Genomic DNA, 19,828 nt, shown 5'->3' on the forward strand with positions numbered 1-19,828 from the left:
GGGCCCATTCACATTACAAAAAAAATCGGTTCTGAAACCGATTCAATCACGTGAAGTTCCTACTCACCCTGAATCTCACACAAGCGAATCCGGGGCTTGCACACCCGTTCCGTGTTAAATGGCCCCTAGCGCGGTGTTGTTGAAATCGGCGCAAATACCGTTTCTTTTGGAAAACCCCGGGTCCTGGGAATGAGAACTTGGCCTCGATCACGATCGAGGCAAATTGAGGGAGGGATTTAGGTCAGAGGGTGGGCAAAGGGCAAGGCATTTCCTCCCCTCATCGGAGGGGAGGGGGAGGAGGAAAGAGCCCTGGGAAGAAGAGAGCAAGGGAAGGCATTCTTTAGGAGCCTCTTTTCCCTGCATCCCCTGCCCAAAGCCCTCTGTCACTGGGCATTCCTTCCCTTGCAGGAGGAAAAAATCCAGGTCATGAACGGAGCTCACGTCAGGCAACCCCCCCCCCTTTTCAAATTCAAACAATTTTTTTTGAGCAAATATGCGCATTGAATACATTATGTTTGTATTCCAGAGGCAGATGGAGCTGGGCTTGCACTTTATATCCTTGGATCTCCTTGCCTTCTGCAGAGGGGGAAGCTACAAATGTTGCAAACAATCAATGTTACATTTTTAACATTTTTTTTGAGCAAATATGCACATTGTTTGTATTCCAGAGGCAGATAGAGCCGGGCTTGCACTTTATATCCTTGGATCTCCTTGCTTTCTGCAGAGGGGGAAGCTACAGATGTTGCAAACAATCAATGTTACATTTTTAACAATTTTTTTTGAGCAAATATGCGCATGATTTGTCTTCTGGAGCAGATACAGCAAGGGAAGCAAAGGGAAAGCTAATGTTGCTTTTAAAAGCATAAAAAAAATGCATGGCAATCCCATCCTTTGCCTGGGACAGGGGCAGATCTGACCCAAAAGCCCACAGGTTTATAAAAAAAGAGAGAGAGAGAGAGAGAGGCATCTCTCTCCCTGCTTCAGCCGCTGAAACCCCTGTGCCTGGCTCTTTAAAAAGGGAGGACACTTTCCACGATGCCCTGCAAACGTCATCATGACGATAGCTTGATTGGCAGCAGCCACCTCGCCAGCAGACACAGAATGCATTCGATTTCTAATTTGCAGGTCAAAATGCATTCGATTTCAAATTTGTAGTGGGCACTTGCTAACGGAGCGATTCGGGGGAGGGGCATCCGGATCAGCCCAGTTCCTTCCAGGTCTTTTAGACCAGTATGAATGGGGCCTACAATTCCAGAATTCCATAGCACTGAGCCAAGGCAGTCAAAAGTGGTGTCAAACTGTATTATTTCTGCAGTGCAGATGCAGCCTATGAGTATATCTACACTGTAGAAATAGTGCAGTTTGATACACTTAAAGTGTTGTAGCTCCTTTCTATGGAATCCTGGGGTTTGTAGTTTTACAAAGTCTTTAGCCTTCTCTGCCAAGTTTGCTGGTGGCCCACAAAACTACAAACCCCAGGATACAGTAGGATGGCGCCATGGCAATTAAAGTGGCATCAAACTGTATTATTTCTACAGTGTAGAGGCACTTTTGAGCAATCTGGGGCCTATTCAGTTATGTTTATGCTGCTTTAAAAGTCAGGTGTTGCCCTGTGTTCCTTCAGTTTTTAATAAATAATATTGGTTGAAAAAGTCTATGTTAAGCATGTTATACCCTGGTTCTGGTGCAGAACATGCTGGATGTCATCCAGATTGTTCCCACCAAAACCAGGGTTTGGGCTGTGTATCACCAAACAGGATGCCACCAGAATGGGAAGGGAAACGGGCCTTTTGATGCCTGCTGAAAAGGCCTTCATTGGAGGCTTGCTTTCTAAAACTGGAAAGTAAACTGGAATTTCTATTTTACTTTTACTTTAAAACAATTAAATGGGAGAGGATGATAAAAACAGTCTTTGGCATCACATGTGCCTGATGGGTTTGTCCACCTTTGCATTATTTCTTCTAATTTCAGACCAGGACAGATTATAGGCAAATTAAAACAAATAAAAAAAACCTTCCCTGCCCAAAGAATGTAGTAAAGCTGTACCAATTCATAGACACTTCTGAAACTTGTATCATTGCATCATGCGATGCAAATCAACTTCAGTCCCAGTCACGTATTTTCAGCATAGTTTTCAAAGTTGAACACATTGCCCGTGCCTGTACTGTACTAGAGAGTCAATTGCTGGTTTCCCCCCTTCAGCTCAATAAAAGGTACAGATAAGAAATGTATTTAGCAATTCCTGTTTCAAGAAATGGTTTATTATTTGTTATTTCTCGAATGCCCTTGTTGCACCTCATACTTCCAGTACAAGAGGACTGATCCCCACCCACTAGATCTTAGTAGGAAATATTCCACAGAAGATGCCAGTTCTAGGAGAAGCTGATTGAACTAATAAATCCTAGGATGGTTGTTACTCAAATAATTAAGATTTCTCAGTATGTTTAAAAGTATCTTTTAGGTCAAAAGTAGGGAATCTGTGCCCCTCAAGATGTTGGATTACAACTCCTATCATTTGGGTGTATTAACCTTGCTGCCTGGGGCTAATGGGAATTGGAGTTCAACAAGATATGGAGGATTCCCCATTCTTGGTTTAGGCAGGCACTGTCCTGAAAAGTTTTATATGAAAATGAGCCACATGCTGCCTCAGTGCTGGTGTCCATCCCACTCCTCTGGCCTGGGTGTAAAGCAAGGGCTTTCATAAACATGATCCGCAGGCCAGGTGTGGCCCCCAGGGCTATTTCTGTGGGTCCTAGGGCTCAAAGATGCCCCCACATGCACTCTATGGGGTCTGGAGGGCATTTCCACCACATTTGGAGCCTCCCTGCCCCTTGTTGTTGTTGTGTGCATTCAAGTTCTTTTTGACTTACAGGGCAATTCTATCATGTGATTTTCTTGGAAGATTTCTTCAGAGGGGGTTTGCCATTGCCATTCTCTGAGGCTTAGAGAGTGTGACTTGCCCAAGGTCACCCAGTATGTTTACATGGATGAGCCACGATTCAAACCCTGGTCTCCAGAGGCATAGTCCAATACTCAAACCACTATACCATGCCGGCTCTCATTCCCTGCCCCTCCCTAGAGTCAAAAACAATTTTTCAAAAAAAAAAAATTAAATTTAAAAACATTTTTTGCCCCACAGTGCTCCACAATGTCCACTCGGGGGCATGGGGTACATTTCCACCACATTTTATGGGCCTCCTGGGCCAATGTAAGCCTAAAAGAGGCCTTTTTTGGAACCTAGTGAAAGTGTTCCCATGCCCCCTAGAGCAGACTTGCATAACATATGGCCCGTGGGCTACTTGTGGCCCTCCAGAGGATGTCAGGTAGCCCACAAGGACTTCAAGGCTCCTCTGCCACTCAACTTTCTCCTAGGAAAGAGCTAGGCTGTAGAGAAGGAGAAAGGGCGAACATGTGCTCATCAAAGCCCTTATGCTGCAATGGCATTCCTGCACTGGGTGTCACCTGGTGTGGGGGGCTTCTGGTGCAGTGCATGCCCCCTCACCCTGTGCCACCCCATCCTTTTCTAGATGAGGAAAATAATAGGGGGTTGCGGTGGGGTGGAATGCGTGTGGGGGAGCATGGGGACAGTGCGGGATGTGTGCGCGTGTGTGCACAGGAATGGTGTCATGTCTTTTTCCCAGTTTGGGAATCAAGGTGACTTACAACAGATTGGGGAAAAATAGTTTAAAATTTGCAAAAGACAAGAGTTAAAAAGTGATTAAACTATATATATATAAATGAAACCAATTACACCCATGAACCATTAAAAAACCCAACAGTACGAAATGCCAGTCCCGACTTATCTGGACTTCCGGCCAAGATGGCGAGAATAGCAGAGCGGGATCCGTGAGCGGGATCCCAGCCGGACCAGCTGTGAAAGGGTAGGATGGAGGATATCTCTCTAAGTTCCTACAAAAACCCCCGTCGTTACTCGGGGCACAGACGGGTCCCCAAAGATCTGCAAACAAGTCTGTATTCTCGAGGTGGTGGTTGTTGGAGAGAGGGAAGCGGCTTGAGATCGCGGACGGACCGCAGTCACAGCTGGCGCTCCAAGAACGGAGCAAATTCCTGCCCTGCCGGATTTTAGAGGACACTTTGGAGTAAATTTTATAAGAAGACCAAAGTAAGCTTGACAAACACTTTTCTTTTCATCTTTGTGGACCTGTGTTGGTCTCTGCTGATCTTTTTTTTTCCACCGGGGTCTTTAAAATAGGCTCCGCGGCAGCGATCCTCCTTTGTTTGGAGGACTGGCAAAGGGCCATGCCGGCTGATCATAATTAAAGGACATCCTCTTAAGGCAAGAGAACTCTGTTTAGTAAAGGAACTGCTAACCTAAGAGGATTATCTCCTTTAAAAGCATGAACTTGAAGGAGTATTAATTATGTTAGATTGGATGTGAATTAATTTAAAACCGATGGTTACAGAGCCAACGGTGCTGGAATCAGTTGGAGGACAAAGCAAGAACGGACTAAAGACTCAAGGACTAAGTATTAAAGAATATTAAAGACTGAATTTAGGCCTGAATTTAGTAGAAGCACAGAATAAATAAATAAAGAAGATAAACTAGGAGAACTGAATTTTTATTTCTTGTTGGATTTATAAGAATTAGTCGGAACTTAAAGGATTGTGACTCAAAGGATTGAAAGCTACATTTCACAACCAACTTAAGAATAGGTTTTTTTTTGTGGGTTTTTTGTGGTTGTTGTTGACGCTGCTGGATCTTATTATCTCCTTCTACCTTCCTTCCTTTTTTCACCTCTGAGAACTGGCTGAAATTTATATCTATAAGCAACTTGTCCTTTGAATAAAGAGGGAAAAACAATAACAATAATATAAACAACAATATAACATAAACAACAATAACAAAGGAGCAGCAGTACAAGAAAGAATTCGTCGGATCTGAGGACAGGGGACGAGTCTATGTTGATACTGTGGAATAAGAACTATGTAACAATCACCAACTGACATAAGTAACACAATTGCTGTTTCTAAGTGGCTTCTATTTCTTTGAATTTTTTTTTCTTTTTTCTCTTTTTCTCCAAGCTTGGGCTTGGTTCGATACATATTGCTTCAAGTATATGTTATGAGGAATAGCTACATTAAGTGGAATAGTAAAAGAGTATAGTGGGCTTGTATCAATTTAAATTACTGGTTTAAGACACCTGAACTATTGATGTAGATGTTTTGATACTGTGTAAATTTTTGGTTTAATTAGCAAAGATATTTCATTGTAAAGAAACTGTGTAAGGCAAAGGCTCTCTAGTTAGGTATATGGGAGCTTTTTGGGAGTGTTAACCTTGTGAAGTTTATTGGTAACAGCTGGCCAAATTGGAGCATTGGAACATTGCGTCATTCTAATTAGACACCTGGCCTGAAATTCTTCTCCTTGTTTTTTTTTTTTTTTTTTTTTGCTGTTTCTCTCTCTTCCTCTACTCCCTTTTTTATTTTTTTATTTTTTTCTCTTTCTTTTCTTTCCTTTCTTTTCTTTCTCCTTTTTCCTCCCCTATTCCTTCCTTTTTTTTCTTTTGCTCTTTCTCTCTCTTCCTCTACTCCCTTTTTTATTTTTTTTATTTTTTTCTCTTTCTTTTCTTTCCTTTCTTTTCTTTCTCCTTTTTCCTCCCCTATTCCTTCCTTTTTTTTCTTTTGCTCTTTCTCTCTCTTCCTCTACTCCCTTTTTTTAATTTTTTTAAATTTTTTTCTCTCTCTTTTCTTTTCTTTCTTTTCTTTCTCCTTTCTCCTCCCCTATTCCTTCCTTTTTTTTCTTTTGCTCTTTCTCTCTCTTCCTCTACTCCTTTTTTTAATTTTTTTTATTTTTTTTCTCTCTCTTTTCTTTCCTTTCTTTTCTTTCTCCTTTCTCCTCCCCTATTCCTTCCTTTTTTTCTTTTTCTCCCTCCTTCCCTCCTTCTTTTTTCTTCGGAGTGGAAAATACAGGTTTTCTTTTTAGGTTATCTTCATAGAACCATACAGTGTTAACATCTCACTTTGACTATAGGTATTAGGAACAAGATAAGGTGCAAAGGAAAAGAATTAATGACAAGAAGGTTTGGAGATAGTTAAAGTTGAAGTAATATTGATTGTATAATCAGCATTAATATCTTGCTCCCTCCAATTGACGGTTTTGCTATTTCTAAAAAAGTAGTTAACATAACTAAAATGTCAATAGTAACTAGGAATGCAGCTCAGAGGTTACAAATAACAAGTCAGACTATGAACAGAAGACCATCTTTGGAAATGAAAACATCAGACTCTAACTCTAAAATTTTAGAAGCAATTGAAAGAATGGAGAAGAATTTCAAACAAGAATTAGTAAGATCTAGAGAAGATATTAGAAAAGATTTCAAAAGAGAGATTGATGAACTAAAATCAACAATACAAACACTGAGGGACGATTTGAAAGAAGCTCACAGTAAGATTGGGACGCTAGAAAATAGAACTGAAGATCTAGAAAGAAGAACCAAAATAATAGAGATGATACAGAAAAATGATGGAGAGGAAGATTTAAAGAGAGAATCTAAAGCCAGGAAAAAATGCCTTAAAATCAGAGGACTGGAAGAAAATGCCAACGAGGATATTTATGAGATTGTGATACAATTTCTGACAGAATTAACGGGCATCCCGTTGGAAGTGATAGATCTAGAGACGGACAAAATATTCCGTGTGAATTCGGCTATTGCAAGGAAAAAACATCTACCCAGAGACATTGTGGTTTATATGACTCGTGAAAGAATGTGTGAAAGAATTATGGAGGCGAGCTACGGGAAACAATTAAAGATAAATGACTCGGAGATAAAAATATTTAAAGATGTCCCGGCTATTGTCCTTAGGAGGAGAAAAGATTATCAATTTCTGGCACGTATAAGATTTCGATGGGACTCAACGGAAGGTATGACTGTTACATGGAATGAAAAAACATTTAAGATAGACTCAGTAGAAAAAGCAAAGAAATTGTTGGACAATATGAAGAGGCATGAGGAAGAGGAGGAGAAAGGACGGAGAAAAGAACAAAAAAAATCCAAAGAACAACGTAAATAAACAGGGTGAAGAAAACAAAATGGACGTGACAGAAGACAAGATGAACACAGATGAGGTGGATGAAAAGGAGGGGGAAAATCAGAGTGGTGCAGCAGGAGGGTTGAATGTCTCTGTTGAAGAGGATTTGGAACTAACTGGAGTGAACAAATTTTGGGAACCATCAATCGGCTCGTACTCTGAAGAATTGTATATAGGTTAAATAACTATGACCACACTATTATCCTGGAATGTACGCGGACTAAACTCACCTCATAAAAGAAGGCAGATCTTCCATATACTAGAAAAAGAGAAAGTGCAAATATGTGGTATTCAGGAAACACATATTAGAAAAAAAGATGTGAAATATTTGACCAATCATAAATTAGGCCAATTGTTTGCTTCAGCCCAAATTAAAAAAAAAAGTGGTGTAGCGATCTATATTTCCAATCAGATTCAAGCTAAAGAAATTATTAATGATGAGGGAGGAAGATATATAGGAGTTGAAATTCAAATAGACGGGAAATGTATTTTCTTATTGAATGTTTATGGACCTCTTGAAAATAAAGCTAACTTTTATAAGGAACTTACAAATAAATTAACTCAATTGGAATATGAAAATTATATATGCTTCGGGGACTGGAACGGGGTAATAAATCCATCTGTGGACAGGGAATCAATCCAAAAGAAATCAATAAAGAAAAATCAGGGCAAACTACCTCTCTCCTTCTTTAAGATGTCTGAACTATTGACTTTAATTGACCCATGGAGACTACTGAATGGAACATCAAGAGAATATACATATTTTTCAGAAGTGCATAAATCCAACTCTAGAATCGACTTTTTTGGTATCAACAGGAGTAATGAGTGATGTACTAGAAACAGAGATAAGGGCAAAAAAACTCTCGGATCATAATCCAATAACATTGAAACTTAAGAGGGAAAAGAAAAAAAGATCCTGGAGACTTAATGAATTTTTATTAAGCAACGAAAAAATAGTCTCACAAGCAAAGGAGTATTTAAGAAACTACTGTGCAGAGAATCTAGATAAAGGTACAAATACCCAAATAGTATGGGAAGCATCCAAGGCTGTGATGCGTGGGTTTTTTATTCAGAAAAACGCAGAATGGAATAAGGAAAAAAGACAAAAATATGAATTTATCAATCAACAAATCCGAATGAAAGAAATAGAACTGAGCAAGGATCTTACAAACAGTAAAATTTTAGAACAAATCAAATTATTGAGGGACCAGTTGGGAGAAGAAATAACAGAGCAAATTGGGAAAAAATTACAAAGATTGAAACAAAAAGAATTTGAAGGAGGAAATAAATCTGGGAAATTACTAGCATATAAACTGAGGAAGGAACGGGGAAAAAAAATGATCCTGAAAATGAAAGACGGTAAAGAAATAGTAACAAATTCAAAGAGGATTCAAAAGATATTTATAAATTTCTTTAATAAATTATATCATGAGAAGGAGAGTAATAAAAATTGGGAGAAAAAGTGTGAAAATTATTTACAGAATCATGGTTTGAACATTCTAACTAATCAGCAGAAAGAACTGTTAAACTCTAATATTACAATGATGGAGATTTTGGAAGGAATTAAGGAAATGAAACAAGGGAAAGCTCCTGGACCAGATGGATTTACAGCAGTTTATTATAAAAAATTACAGGAAGAATTATCTAATTTGATCTATATAACTTTTAATGATGTTAAGAATAACGGAATTCCGGAGTCTTGGTCAAATGCTTTCATAACTCTACTGCCTAAACCAGATAAAGATTTAATGGAACCTCAAAATTATAGGCCCATATCCTTGTTGAACTTAGATTATAAACTTTTCACATCAATATTGGCAAAACGATTAAGAAAAATTTTACAGGATTGTATAAAAGATGACCAAACCGGATTTTTACCCAATAGGCACATGAGACAAAATTTAAGAACAATGATAGATCTGGTGGAATATTATGAAAAAAACCCTAGCACAAAAGCAGCAATTTTATTTCTGGACATCGAGAAAGCATTCGACTCAATTAATTGGAATTTTATGTTTAAATTATTGGAAATCATAGATGTGGGCCACATTTTTTAAAAATGGATTAAGGCAATATATTTTAAGCAATCAGCCCAAATTATAATTAACGGGGAATTAACAGAATATTGTAAAATTATGAAAGGAACAAGACAGGGGTGTCCTCTTTCTCCCTTATTATTTATTCTTTGTATGGAAGTACTTCTTAACAAAATTCGAATCAATAAAGAAATTCGAGGAACAAAGATAAAAAATATAGAATATAAATTACGAGCGTATGCAGACGACTTGGCTTTAACAGTAGAAGAACCTAGAGAAAGTATACAAAAAATAATGATGGAGATGGAAGAATTTGGGAAGTTCGCGCGGCTAAAGGTAAATAAAACAAAATCTAACTTTTTGTCAATAAATATGTCCAAAACAGAAATAGAAAAAATACAGAAAGATATAGGATGTTTACCTAATAAAAAGATTAAATATTTAGGAATAATATTATCAGGGAAGAATTCAGAATTATTTGATAACAACTATGAATCAACATGGAAAAGAATTAGGGAAGATCTTCAAAGGTGGAAATCTCTTAATTTATCTTTGATGGGTAGAATCTCAGCAATTAAAATGTCTATATTACCCAAATTAAATTTTTTATTTCAAAATATCCCAATTATACAAAATGATAGAATATTCAAACCATGGGAAACAGAACTCTCAAAATTTATATGGGGAGGGAAGAAACCAAGATTAAAATGGAAAGTGATGAAAGATTCGAAAAACAGAGGTGGTTTTGGTGTCCCAGATCTTAAATTATATTATTTTGTGTGTGCCTTTATATGGGTCATAGATTGGATCTCTCTTACAGATAAAAAAATGTTGAATTTGGAAGGTTTTAACAAAATATTTGGATGGCACGGGTATTTAGCTTATAATAGAATAAATACAAATAAACAATTTGAAAATCATATCATTAGGAAATCATTATTGTTAGTTTGGGAAAAAATCAAAGCCAAATTTTACACTAAGATCCCAATTTGGATATCACCCCAAGAAGCATGGAAAATTGAGATAGTTTCAAAGGAAGGTAATTCATTAAGATACTCAGATTTGCTAAAATGGAATGACCAAGAACCTGAGATGCGGTCAGTAGAAGAACTACGGGAAAAGAATTATCTGTGTTCTTGGTTTCCTTATAGACAACTTAAAGAGAGGTTAAAAATAGACTTAAAAGATAAAGGAATCTCAAAATCGGAAAATAAATTAGATAACATTATCTTCAAACCAAATAAATTGAAAATATCTAAATTATACTCATTACTTTTAGAAAGAGAATTACAGGAGGAGGTTATAAAAGAATCTACAATAAAATGGGCAAGAAACATAGGGTATTCTCTGAATTTGGGAAGTTGGGAAAGGCTTTGGGGTAATGATATTAAATTTACTGCCTCAATGGATATAAAAGAAAATATATTTAAAATGACACATCGCTGGCACTTGTCACCTAGTAAATTGGCAAAAATGAATAAAAAAGGGAAGGGTAACTGTTGGAAATGCAATAAAAGGATTGGATCATTATATCACATGTGGTGGACCTGTACCAAAGTAAATAAATATTGGAAGGTAGTACATAATTCAATACAGAAAATTCTTGGTATACAAATTCAATTTAAACCAGAATTATTCTTACTAAGTATTTGGAAAGTAAAGAAGAAAGGAAACATTTGAAGATCCTATTGTATTTGATAGCTGCAGCAAGAATTGTATACGCAAAAATGTGGAAAAATAAAGAAACACCCTCAATAGACGATTGGTTGAAAAAAGCTACAGAAATGATGGAATTGGATAGATTAACAAATATTATAAGAAGAAACGGAGTTGAAAAAATAAACAATGATTGGAATAATTTTAAAAGTTTTTGTGAAAAATATTGGTCATAAGTGCAGACATCTTAATGAAGTAAAGAGCTATAAAATATACAGAAATTAAGAACTGAAAATGAGAACACAAAAGGTATAGTAATTCTTATAAATTAGAAAGGATGGGGAAAAGATATATATATATATATATATATATATATATATACACACACACACACACACACACACACACACACACACACACATACACACACACTATTATTTTGTAGTAGTCTCAATACTTTTTCAAGGAATATCCTTTCTTTGAGGGACCTACTGATTTACAGCCGGTACATCAGATATTATACCTATTATTTTACATCTCAACTAAGATAAGTTCACATATTGATTAAATCAGATCAACTAAAACGTACAATAGAAGTAATTAAGCATTGGCCCATAGAGAATAATTATACACATATGTATATATAAAGATAATTTATATTTAAACTGAAACACAGGACAGGTAATGCGAAGAAGCAGATGATAGAGATTGCTATAAGTAAAGAAATTCTTTGGAGAAAAAGCTCAAACAACTGTCAAGCGAAAATAATATAGATGGGATAGGGGGAAGGAGGGGTTTTTCTCTTTTATTAAATATTACACCTTTGTTGTCGGGGATTATTACACTCTTCTTGTTTATATCTTTTGTTATTTGCTCTTCAGTATATAATATGATATATAAGATTGGTGAGGATATATAATGATGAATAACTTGATTGTAATTTTCAATGTATGTTCAATAAAAATAAGAAAATTAAAAAAAAATAAAAATAAAATGCCAGTCCCACCGAAACAATCAGTCTTCAAAGGCCAGTTGAAACAGAATGGTCTTCACTGTTTACAGAAACGGAGTAAGGAGGGTGCCTGTCTAACCTCTCTGGGAAGGAAACTCCATTGCACACAAAGTGTTCCTAAGGAGTGGGAGTTGTTTAACACATTTGTTGTTGTGTGTCTTCAAGTAATTTCCAACTTATGGCAACCCTATGGAGAACCTATCATGGGGTTTTTCCTAGCAAGATTTATTCAGAGGGTTGCCATTGCCTTCCCCTGAGACTAAGAGCATGGGATTTGCCCAAAATCACCCAGTGGGTATCATGGTCTTCCTGGGAATCGAACCCTGGTCTCCAGAGTTGCAGTCCAACACTCAAAACACTATGCCACATTGGCTCTCTTTAACACATCTGTGGGGCATTAAATTAGAGAAGCCTAGCTTAAAATGCTTGCCTTCACCCTAGGTGTATGTATTAATTTTTCCTTTGGTCTTTGACACTCCTGTTATCTTATTCCCTAGGGTTTCCTCCACTTTGACTGCTTTCCGGTTTCCATCAGTGGGGAGCTGTATGTCACAGCTTTCACTAGACCGTCTTACCTGTCCTCTCATGTGTTGCAGCTCACACACTATGGGCCAGGTGAGTTTCCCTCAGGCCTCCAGAAATGAGAAGCAGAATAAACTTCAGATAACAATCAATCTCCTTTTCTGATTGCTCTGCTGTGCTAGCTGCCTTGAATCTCTGCCTTGAGAGAAAGGCAGGATAGAAATCCAATAACTAACTACATAAAATGTTTCTTTCCCATAGACTGCACCTGGCATGAAGCTAAAGATGCCATTCGCCTCTGCAAAGGTATGTAGGAATGCTAGCAATTTTCTTTCAATACTGTTCCCTTGACATAGACACCAGTTGGGACAAAACACATTTCCTGCATTTAGTTTGATCATTATCTTTAGTTTTGATTCAGGAAATTCCCCCACACATTTTTGTACCAATAAGAATTGCCTTGGTGGATCAAAGTAAGCCAAACAGATTCTCCAAAGATGATATATATACATTTCTTGGTGGAGGAGATATTTTCTTATTTTTTGTCCACACCTCAAGGCATGTGGGTATCGGATGCTTCTTGGCCAGACAAAACATAGCATCAGTTGCAGAAAAGAAAGGGTTCCATGATTTGGACGTTATCACACCAGCCTGCTGACCCATCACAAAAATGTACTGGTTTGGCATAATTTCTTATCACTCTTGCCCCCATGATAATGCTTTGGTGATCCATGGTTACATGATCTAGCACTGTCAAATGCCACCTTCAGGGAGAAAGGGGTGGAAACGATTGATCATAGTTGTGATCACCTCTTGAAGCTGGATGCTGCACGAATGTGCCCAGAGCTACTGGCTTCAGGGAGAATCATGCCCACTCACACCAAGTGACTGCCTGAAAAGTGGAACTGTAGTAGAAGGGACCTATTGCAGAAAGGCAGTCATGGAATAGCAGCGAGACTGAGAGACTAGTGATGGATTTTGCGCATCAATTTTGCGCATGTGCCAGCCATTTATTTATTTTTTTAGAGTATTCATACCCCGCTCTTCAGCCACAAGAGGTTCATGTTTTCTTTTAGACTACAGGGTGCCTCTAGAGTAGAACCTAGTTGGAGTTTGGTAGAATCTGAGTGTAAGGGTCTTTGAATGGTCCCCTCTAGCATTTTACAGATGAAAAGCAGGAGAAGATGACCCCCCCCCCCCAAAAAAAAAAAATGAGGACGAACACACAAACAAGAGGTTTGCTGCAGCACTTTGCTTTTCCCTGTGCCAAGTGGGGTCAATGGAGACTTACCTGAAGTCCTGTTGTCCTTAACGGTGGTGCATATGCATGCACATGGCACCACTGGGAACAACGGGACTTGAGTATTTGCAGATTTTGGTATTCATGGGGGTTGGTGGGTTCTGGACCAGATCCCCACATAGATACTGAGGTCCCTCTTGGTACATTTTAAAAACAGCTGCAAAAGTGGGATGAGTATTAATTGGGACTGTTTCTATGAAACTGGGACATTCGGAGGATATGAGAGTAGAGGATTTGTACAGAAGATAATGTGCATTACCTCACTTACAAATTAGTATGCCAGCCTTGCTGCATTGTGAACACCTTCCTGTTCATTTTGTCATGGAGGATCAAGTGCTGCTTCCTTAAAACACTGGATCTCTCCTGACATGCCTTACAAATAGAGAATATTAAGAATTTAGTTTCAGTTATTTTTAAAATAACATTTTATCATAATGCACAATTTTTTGATATTGGAAGCTGGAAAGAACTTGAGATTTTAAGGATTCTGAGATGGAAGAATCCTGTGCTGACAAGATTTGTATAAATTCCTCTTAATTTTTCACACCTGTATGTCAGACCAGTACAGCAACACAATCCTCTTCATGCCCAGAATAATTTATTATATTGAATTTTACTGGTGGAGATTGGGGCCCAAAGACCGGGCATTGCCAAAGTTTGGAACTTTGGATGGAGCTTTGAGTGCCTGTGTAACATTAATGGCAAACTGTCTTGCAGTGCCCAGGCTGGAGATCTCTGTGGGAAAAGAGGAGGCTGTGCTGCATGTGTGGGACATCCCTGAAGGGCAGCCCTTCTGCCTCTGGCTGTATCTGAATCAAGCAAGCGGATTTAAAGAACTGGGCGAAAGCACTACTAAGTTACTGGTGAGTGAAAGGTTCTACCCAATATCTGCTTCACTCCCCACCAAAACAACCTCCTTATTTCGTCTTGTGTTTTTTTTGCCTATGGACTCTGTGCTTGATCCACCTCTTCCATCTTCATTTTACTACCAGCCTCTATTTCCTTGCAATAACAATGAAGGATACGTATTAGCAGGGATCTTCTGTTTTGAATTCCCATTTTGGGGAATGAGCTACATCAGCACCTGTAATTGTTATCTTACTACATATGATGACATAATTTGTAATGAGCTTGAGAATTTCTACAGCTTCTAGGGTGTAAACCTGAGCAAATCTCCAGTTCACAATGTTGTCGTGGTATCTTAATAAAATATCTCACCTCATGTTAGTGTCTCGTTCTCTGCATTCACTCCATGGCAGTCTTAATTGTCCCTCCAGTGGTGCCGCTCAGCACAGACCAGTCCTTGATTGTGTAATCTTTGAGTGCTTCTACATTGTAGAAATAATGCAATTCGACACTAATACAATTTGAAACTACTGTAATTACCATGGCTACATCTTACAGAATCCTGGGATTTGTAGTTTTGTGAGGCACCAGCAGTCTTTGCCAGAGTTGGCTAAAGACCTGGTAAAACAACTAGTTCCAGGATTACATAGGATGGAGCTACAGAACTTAAAGCGATGTCAACCTGCATTATTTCTACAGTACAGATGCACCCTTCTTTGCATTCTTAATATGGAATTATAGGTGGAGGGTCCAGGAGGATGACCTTTTCACCTTCACACACACTCCTTATTTACCCATTGCTACTTTTCTCAGAGAAAATCTGTTAGCTACACAATTCCCTTTGCTTGATAGAAATAGGAGGTGTCTGTTTCGGGCAAGATTTAACAACAAACAAAGGAGTTTATCACACAGGAGGGATCACGTGCAAAAACGGGATTTAAAGTGAAAACCTCCCACAAAAGGAGATTTATTATTATATCCAGAGCCAGTCATATAACACCAGTGCTCAAAGATCTGCACTGGCTGCCTATTCGCTTCCGGGCACAATACAAGGTGTTGGTTAGCACCTATAAAGCCCTAAATGGCTTGGGCCCAGGATACCTTGAGGACCGCCTCTCCCCATACAATCCGCCCCGCACTCTCAGAACATCTGGGCAACAGCTATTGAGGGTTCCAGGGGCCAGATTAGCCTCCACATCAAGGAGGACTTTTACCATCTCGGCCCCGACCCTCTGGAACTCTCTGCCCATTGAGCTCCGCTCGGCCACCTCCCTGGTCCAGTTCAAGAAGGAGTTGAAGACTCTCTTGTTCACACAAGCATTCCCTGACACAGGCTTTAATTAGTCTCTTCCCCCCCTCTATGTCAGCAGTGACATGCTGGCTAGAATGTTTTTAATGTATATGCTTTTAATGTATTTGCTGTTTTTATTGTATGTATTGTATATGATTTTATGCTGTACACCGCCCTGGTTCACAGAAGGGTGGTATATAAATAAATTATTATTATTATTATTATTATTATTATTATTATTATTATTATTAGATGAAATCTGGGTTAACCAAACATTAATCTAGACAGAAAGCAGAAAAGACATGCAAAAGCACAGTTGATTTTCAGATGACATCACTGTTAAGGTGCATTAACGTGACAGTACCCTGACTAGAAAGTAGACAAAATGCTATTCCTTTTACTTCCGGAAAATCCCAAAGGTAAAAAGAATTGCATTTTGTTGACTTTCTAGCCAGTTTAATGTTGTGTTAACCCCAATGTGTCTGAAAATCAATCACACTTTTGCATGTCTTCTTAGGTTTTTATCAGGTTTTAAATTCCATTTTAAATCCCATTTCTGCATGAGATACCTCCCACGTGATAAACTCCAGGGCCTGAGTTTAACCTGACAAGGGAACATCTCCTTAAATGTGGAGCCACCTATCAGCTATCCTAACACTACAGGTATATCTCAGTTAATGAAGCATAAGCATTCATGGGCTTTACTTTTTTAAATGAAAATTTGGTACCAGAAGCCCAAATAACATTGAGAGGATAGAGGATGAAGAGGAATAGAGGGCTGGAAGGCATCAAAAGACTTTGTAAAAAGAAGTTACACTGTGATAATCTTTGCTTACTGAGGTATGCCAGGAACTGGAAAACAGTGGGGCTAGTGGTACCTGAATAAAGTTGGGCATTCTCACTTTGTCCACTTCTCATTCTTGCATTTCAGACTGCACCTGAAAATGTGAGCTTGCCTATCTCAAAGGTGTTTCCCTGTCTGTGCTTGCAGGTGAGGATATAATTTTCCACTCATCTTTGTTTTATACCCCACATTGTTTCTTGTGCAACATCCAAGTGCTTTATATAAAACTAAATAAATAAATGTCGAATAGGGATGTTGACAAACTCAGGTTTCATTGTATTTTCCAGTTCTCATCTTGAAACTCATATCTGATTGTGATTTTTTTTCTCCTTGCATGGAAATTCATGCATCTTTTTTGTGCAATTTTTTTCTATTTATTTTCTTCAACTAACATTTTAAGTACAAAAATTTTAAATTAGAATTTTCTAAATGTGAAATCATATTTTGTTGTTGTCCAAACTGCATCCTGAGCCTGAAAAACGATGTACCTTCAGTCATAGTTTGGGTTCCAGTCCATCCTCCCTCGGGATCAGTATGAGTCCTTGTAGTTTTGCCACATACTGCCTCTTATTCTATTTGTTATTTATTGTGTTCGTAGGTTTGGCCTAAAGTTGAAGACCAAGATGACATACCCCGAACCTACCTCTGCCCCTTTGCAAACAGTAAGAAAAATTTTATTGACCTCTTTAGCTTTGTAAGCCCCCAAGGCAGGTAAATACAGTTTGAAAAAGCTATACAGGTTGAGTCTCTTATCCAAAATGCTTGGGACCAGACGTATTTTGGATTTTTTCAGATTTTGGAATATTTGTATATACGTAATGAGATATCTTGGAGTCATTTATGTTTCATATACTCTTTATAAACATAGAAGGAAGGTAATTTTATATATAATATTTTAATAATTGTGTGCATGAAACAAAGTTTGTCTACACTGAACTACCCGTGTGGACAATTTGGGTTTTGGAGTATTTTGGATTTTGAAATTCCAGATAAGGAGAGTCAACCTGTAGTTTGGACTCCTGTTCTCAGAGTCTCCTGAGCAGCATGGCCAGTAGCCAAGCTGGCTGGAGAATTCTGGGAGTTGTAATCCAAAGATAACTTTTCCAAGTTCGGGGTAAAGAGAGGTTAAAAGTAAATATGAGATTGATTTCCAAATGGTACTCAGATTTATTTTAAGAAGAATGAATCACTGTGGTGACTTGAGATTATGTTTTTAGAAGTGGAGATATTACAATATCTGTACTTTGGGAGGGGCAGTAGAAGCATGAGTTCCTGAACAGTGTGTGAAGAACCTTCTTGCTGTGAAGTTTTTTCTGTGGAGATGATGGTGGTGCCAGTGGTATCCTTTATTCCAAAGTCCAGTTTCCCATTTCAGACAATGAAGCCTTGTCCAGGGCCTGGGCAGAGAGCCACCTCGACCTGAAAGCCCTCAGTGGGATAGTGAGTTGTTCTTTCTCGGCTCCGTGTGACCTCCCAGGAGAGTTGGTTCCATGCTGGAGAGGAGAAGAGCTAGCCTGCCATCCCCTGCACCCCCAGCTGCGCATGGACCTCATTCTACATGTGAGTAGAGAAAGAAGCAAGATGGGTGGAAAGAAATGATGTGGGTGAAGTGGCAAAGAAAACATGTTGGGGACTAGAAGAACAATGAAGCTTCAAGCTACTGGACAATCATTTTGAAAAGCAGTAACTTGAACTTGTAGCCTCCATAAAATGATGGCTAAAGGAATGCATGGCCCTTTTGTTTTAAGGAACTATGAAAATAAAGGGACAGTGGAGGGTGGGAAGCTTCAGCTTCCCAGATGTAGATGGCTACTCCCATCATATCTCACTTTTGGCAGGGGCTGGCTAGAGCTAAGGATGGGAAATGATGTACAGCAATCTCTGAAGCAGGGGCATCATTAGGGGCATGGGTGGGGAGTTTAGGACATATCAGGTGACACCCTAAGGGGTGCTGACACCACTGCTAACCAAACATCTGTCTTTTGATAGAAATGGGCAGTGGTGTTTGCCTGCATCCTTATAAAATGCTGAAGAGATGGGGTGAGGCTCAGTGGGAGGAGAAAGGAGAGGGCCCCAGTTTTTAATTTTTTTTTAATTTTAAAATTTTGTTTAAAAATTGAAATGTTTTAAAAAAAATTTAAAAAATGATTCTTTTAAGATTTTCTTTTAAAACATCACATCTTATCAAATTTTTCACTTTAACCACATGAAACTATGTATGTGTAAATACATTTAAGCTGTGCATAAGATATTGTAACTATTGTCATTACATTCCGTGATATATGGGAATTTTGGTTTAGAATCATAGAACCATAGAATCATAGAATCATAGAGTTGGAAGAGACCACAAGGGCCATCCAGTCCAACCCCATTCTGCCATGCAGGAAATCTAAATCAAAGCATCCCTGACAGATGGCCATCCAGCCTCTGCTTAAAGACCTCTAAGGAAGGAGACTCCACTACACTCTGAGGAAGAGTGTTCCACTGTTGAACAGCCCTTACTGTCAGGAGGTTTCTCCTAATGTTGAGGTGGAATCTTTTTTCCTGGAGCTTGCATCCATTGCTCCGGGTCCTAGTCTCTGGAGCAGCAGAAAACAAGCTAGCTCTCTCCTCAATATGACATCCCTTCAAGTATTTAAACAGGGCTATCATATCACTCCTTAAGTAGTACAAAAGACTAAGGGTTCGGTATGGTGTGGTATAGAAGGAGTCAGTTTGGGAGGGGAGTTGACAACATGAATTACTACACCAGTGACGCCAACCCTAGTGATGCCACTGCTTTGGAGGGCCATATGTTTCCCACTCTTGTCCAATATGGGACTGCAATGTGCTGGAATAAGCAGAATACAAACTAGTAACACATGAAGCTCTGGGGATAAGACAAAACCTTTTGAAAACAAACAATCCTGCACATAAACAATTCTAAAACAGATGCTAAATGGAGAAAGGGAACTTCCATGGGGAACTTGCAATGAAACACAGTTCAGTCATTAGATTTGTTTGTTGTGTGTGTGACTGTGTTTAGGTGGGCATGTGGGTGGGTGGAAATCTAGGCCCAGATGTAAATGTGTGCAGAGGTCAGTTTGGGTGGTAGCCCATTCTGCGAAGAATTTTGTATGTCAAAGACTTTTTACAAATCTCATAGGAGCTACAGGAGTTCCCAGGACTGAGTCCCCATCCCAACCTTTGTGTGCAGGTAGGAATTTGATAATTTTGATACCACAAGTACAAGTTATTGGTGTATCCTGTTTATGTATCTGTTTTTAAAATT

General features: G+C 38.6%; 1 protein-coding gene across 3 annotated transcripts in view; it reads left to right on the forward strand.

The window, feature by feature from the left end:
- Nucleotides 1-19,828, forward strand: part of IL17RC (interleukin 17 receptor C) — a 56,354-nt gene that overhangs the window by 20,654 nt on the left and 15,872 nt on the right. For all 3 annotated transcript variants that reach the window (XM_089517887.1, XM_089517897.1, XM_089517906.1), the window contains 7 exons: nt 12,252-12,369; nt 12,538-12,582; nt 14,294-14,439; nt 16,645-16,704; nt 17,156-17,219; nt 17,933-18,117; nt 19,703-19,753. In XM_089517887.1, the coding sequence (XP_089374013.1) occupies nt 12,252-12,369; nt 12,538-12,582; nt 14,294-14,439; nt 16,645-16,704; nt 17,156-17,219; nt 17,933-18,117; nt 19,703-19,753 (669 nt within the window). The remainder of the gene's footprint in view (nt 1-12,251; nt 12,370-12,537; nt 12,583-14,293; nt 14,440-16,644; nt 16,705-17,155; nt 17,220-17,932; nt 18,118-19,702; nt 19,754-19,828) is intronic.

This window comes from Sceloporus occidentalis, unplaced genomic scaffold (assembly GCF_023333645.1).
Source record: "Sceloporus occidentalis isolate IW3139 unplaced genomic scaffold, rSceOcc1.0.p SCAF_1, whole genome shotgun sequence".
Classification (NCBI taxonomy): Eukaryota; Metazoa; Chordata; class Lepidosauria; order Squamata; family Phrynosomatidae; genus Sceloporus; species Sceloporus occidentalis.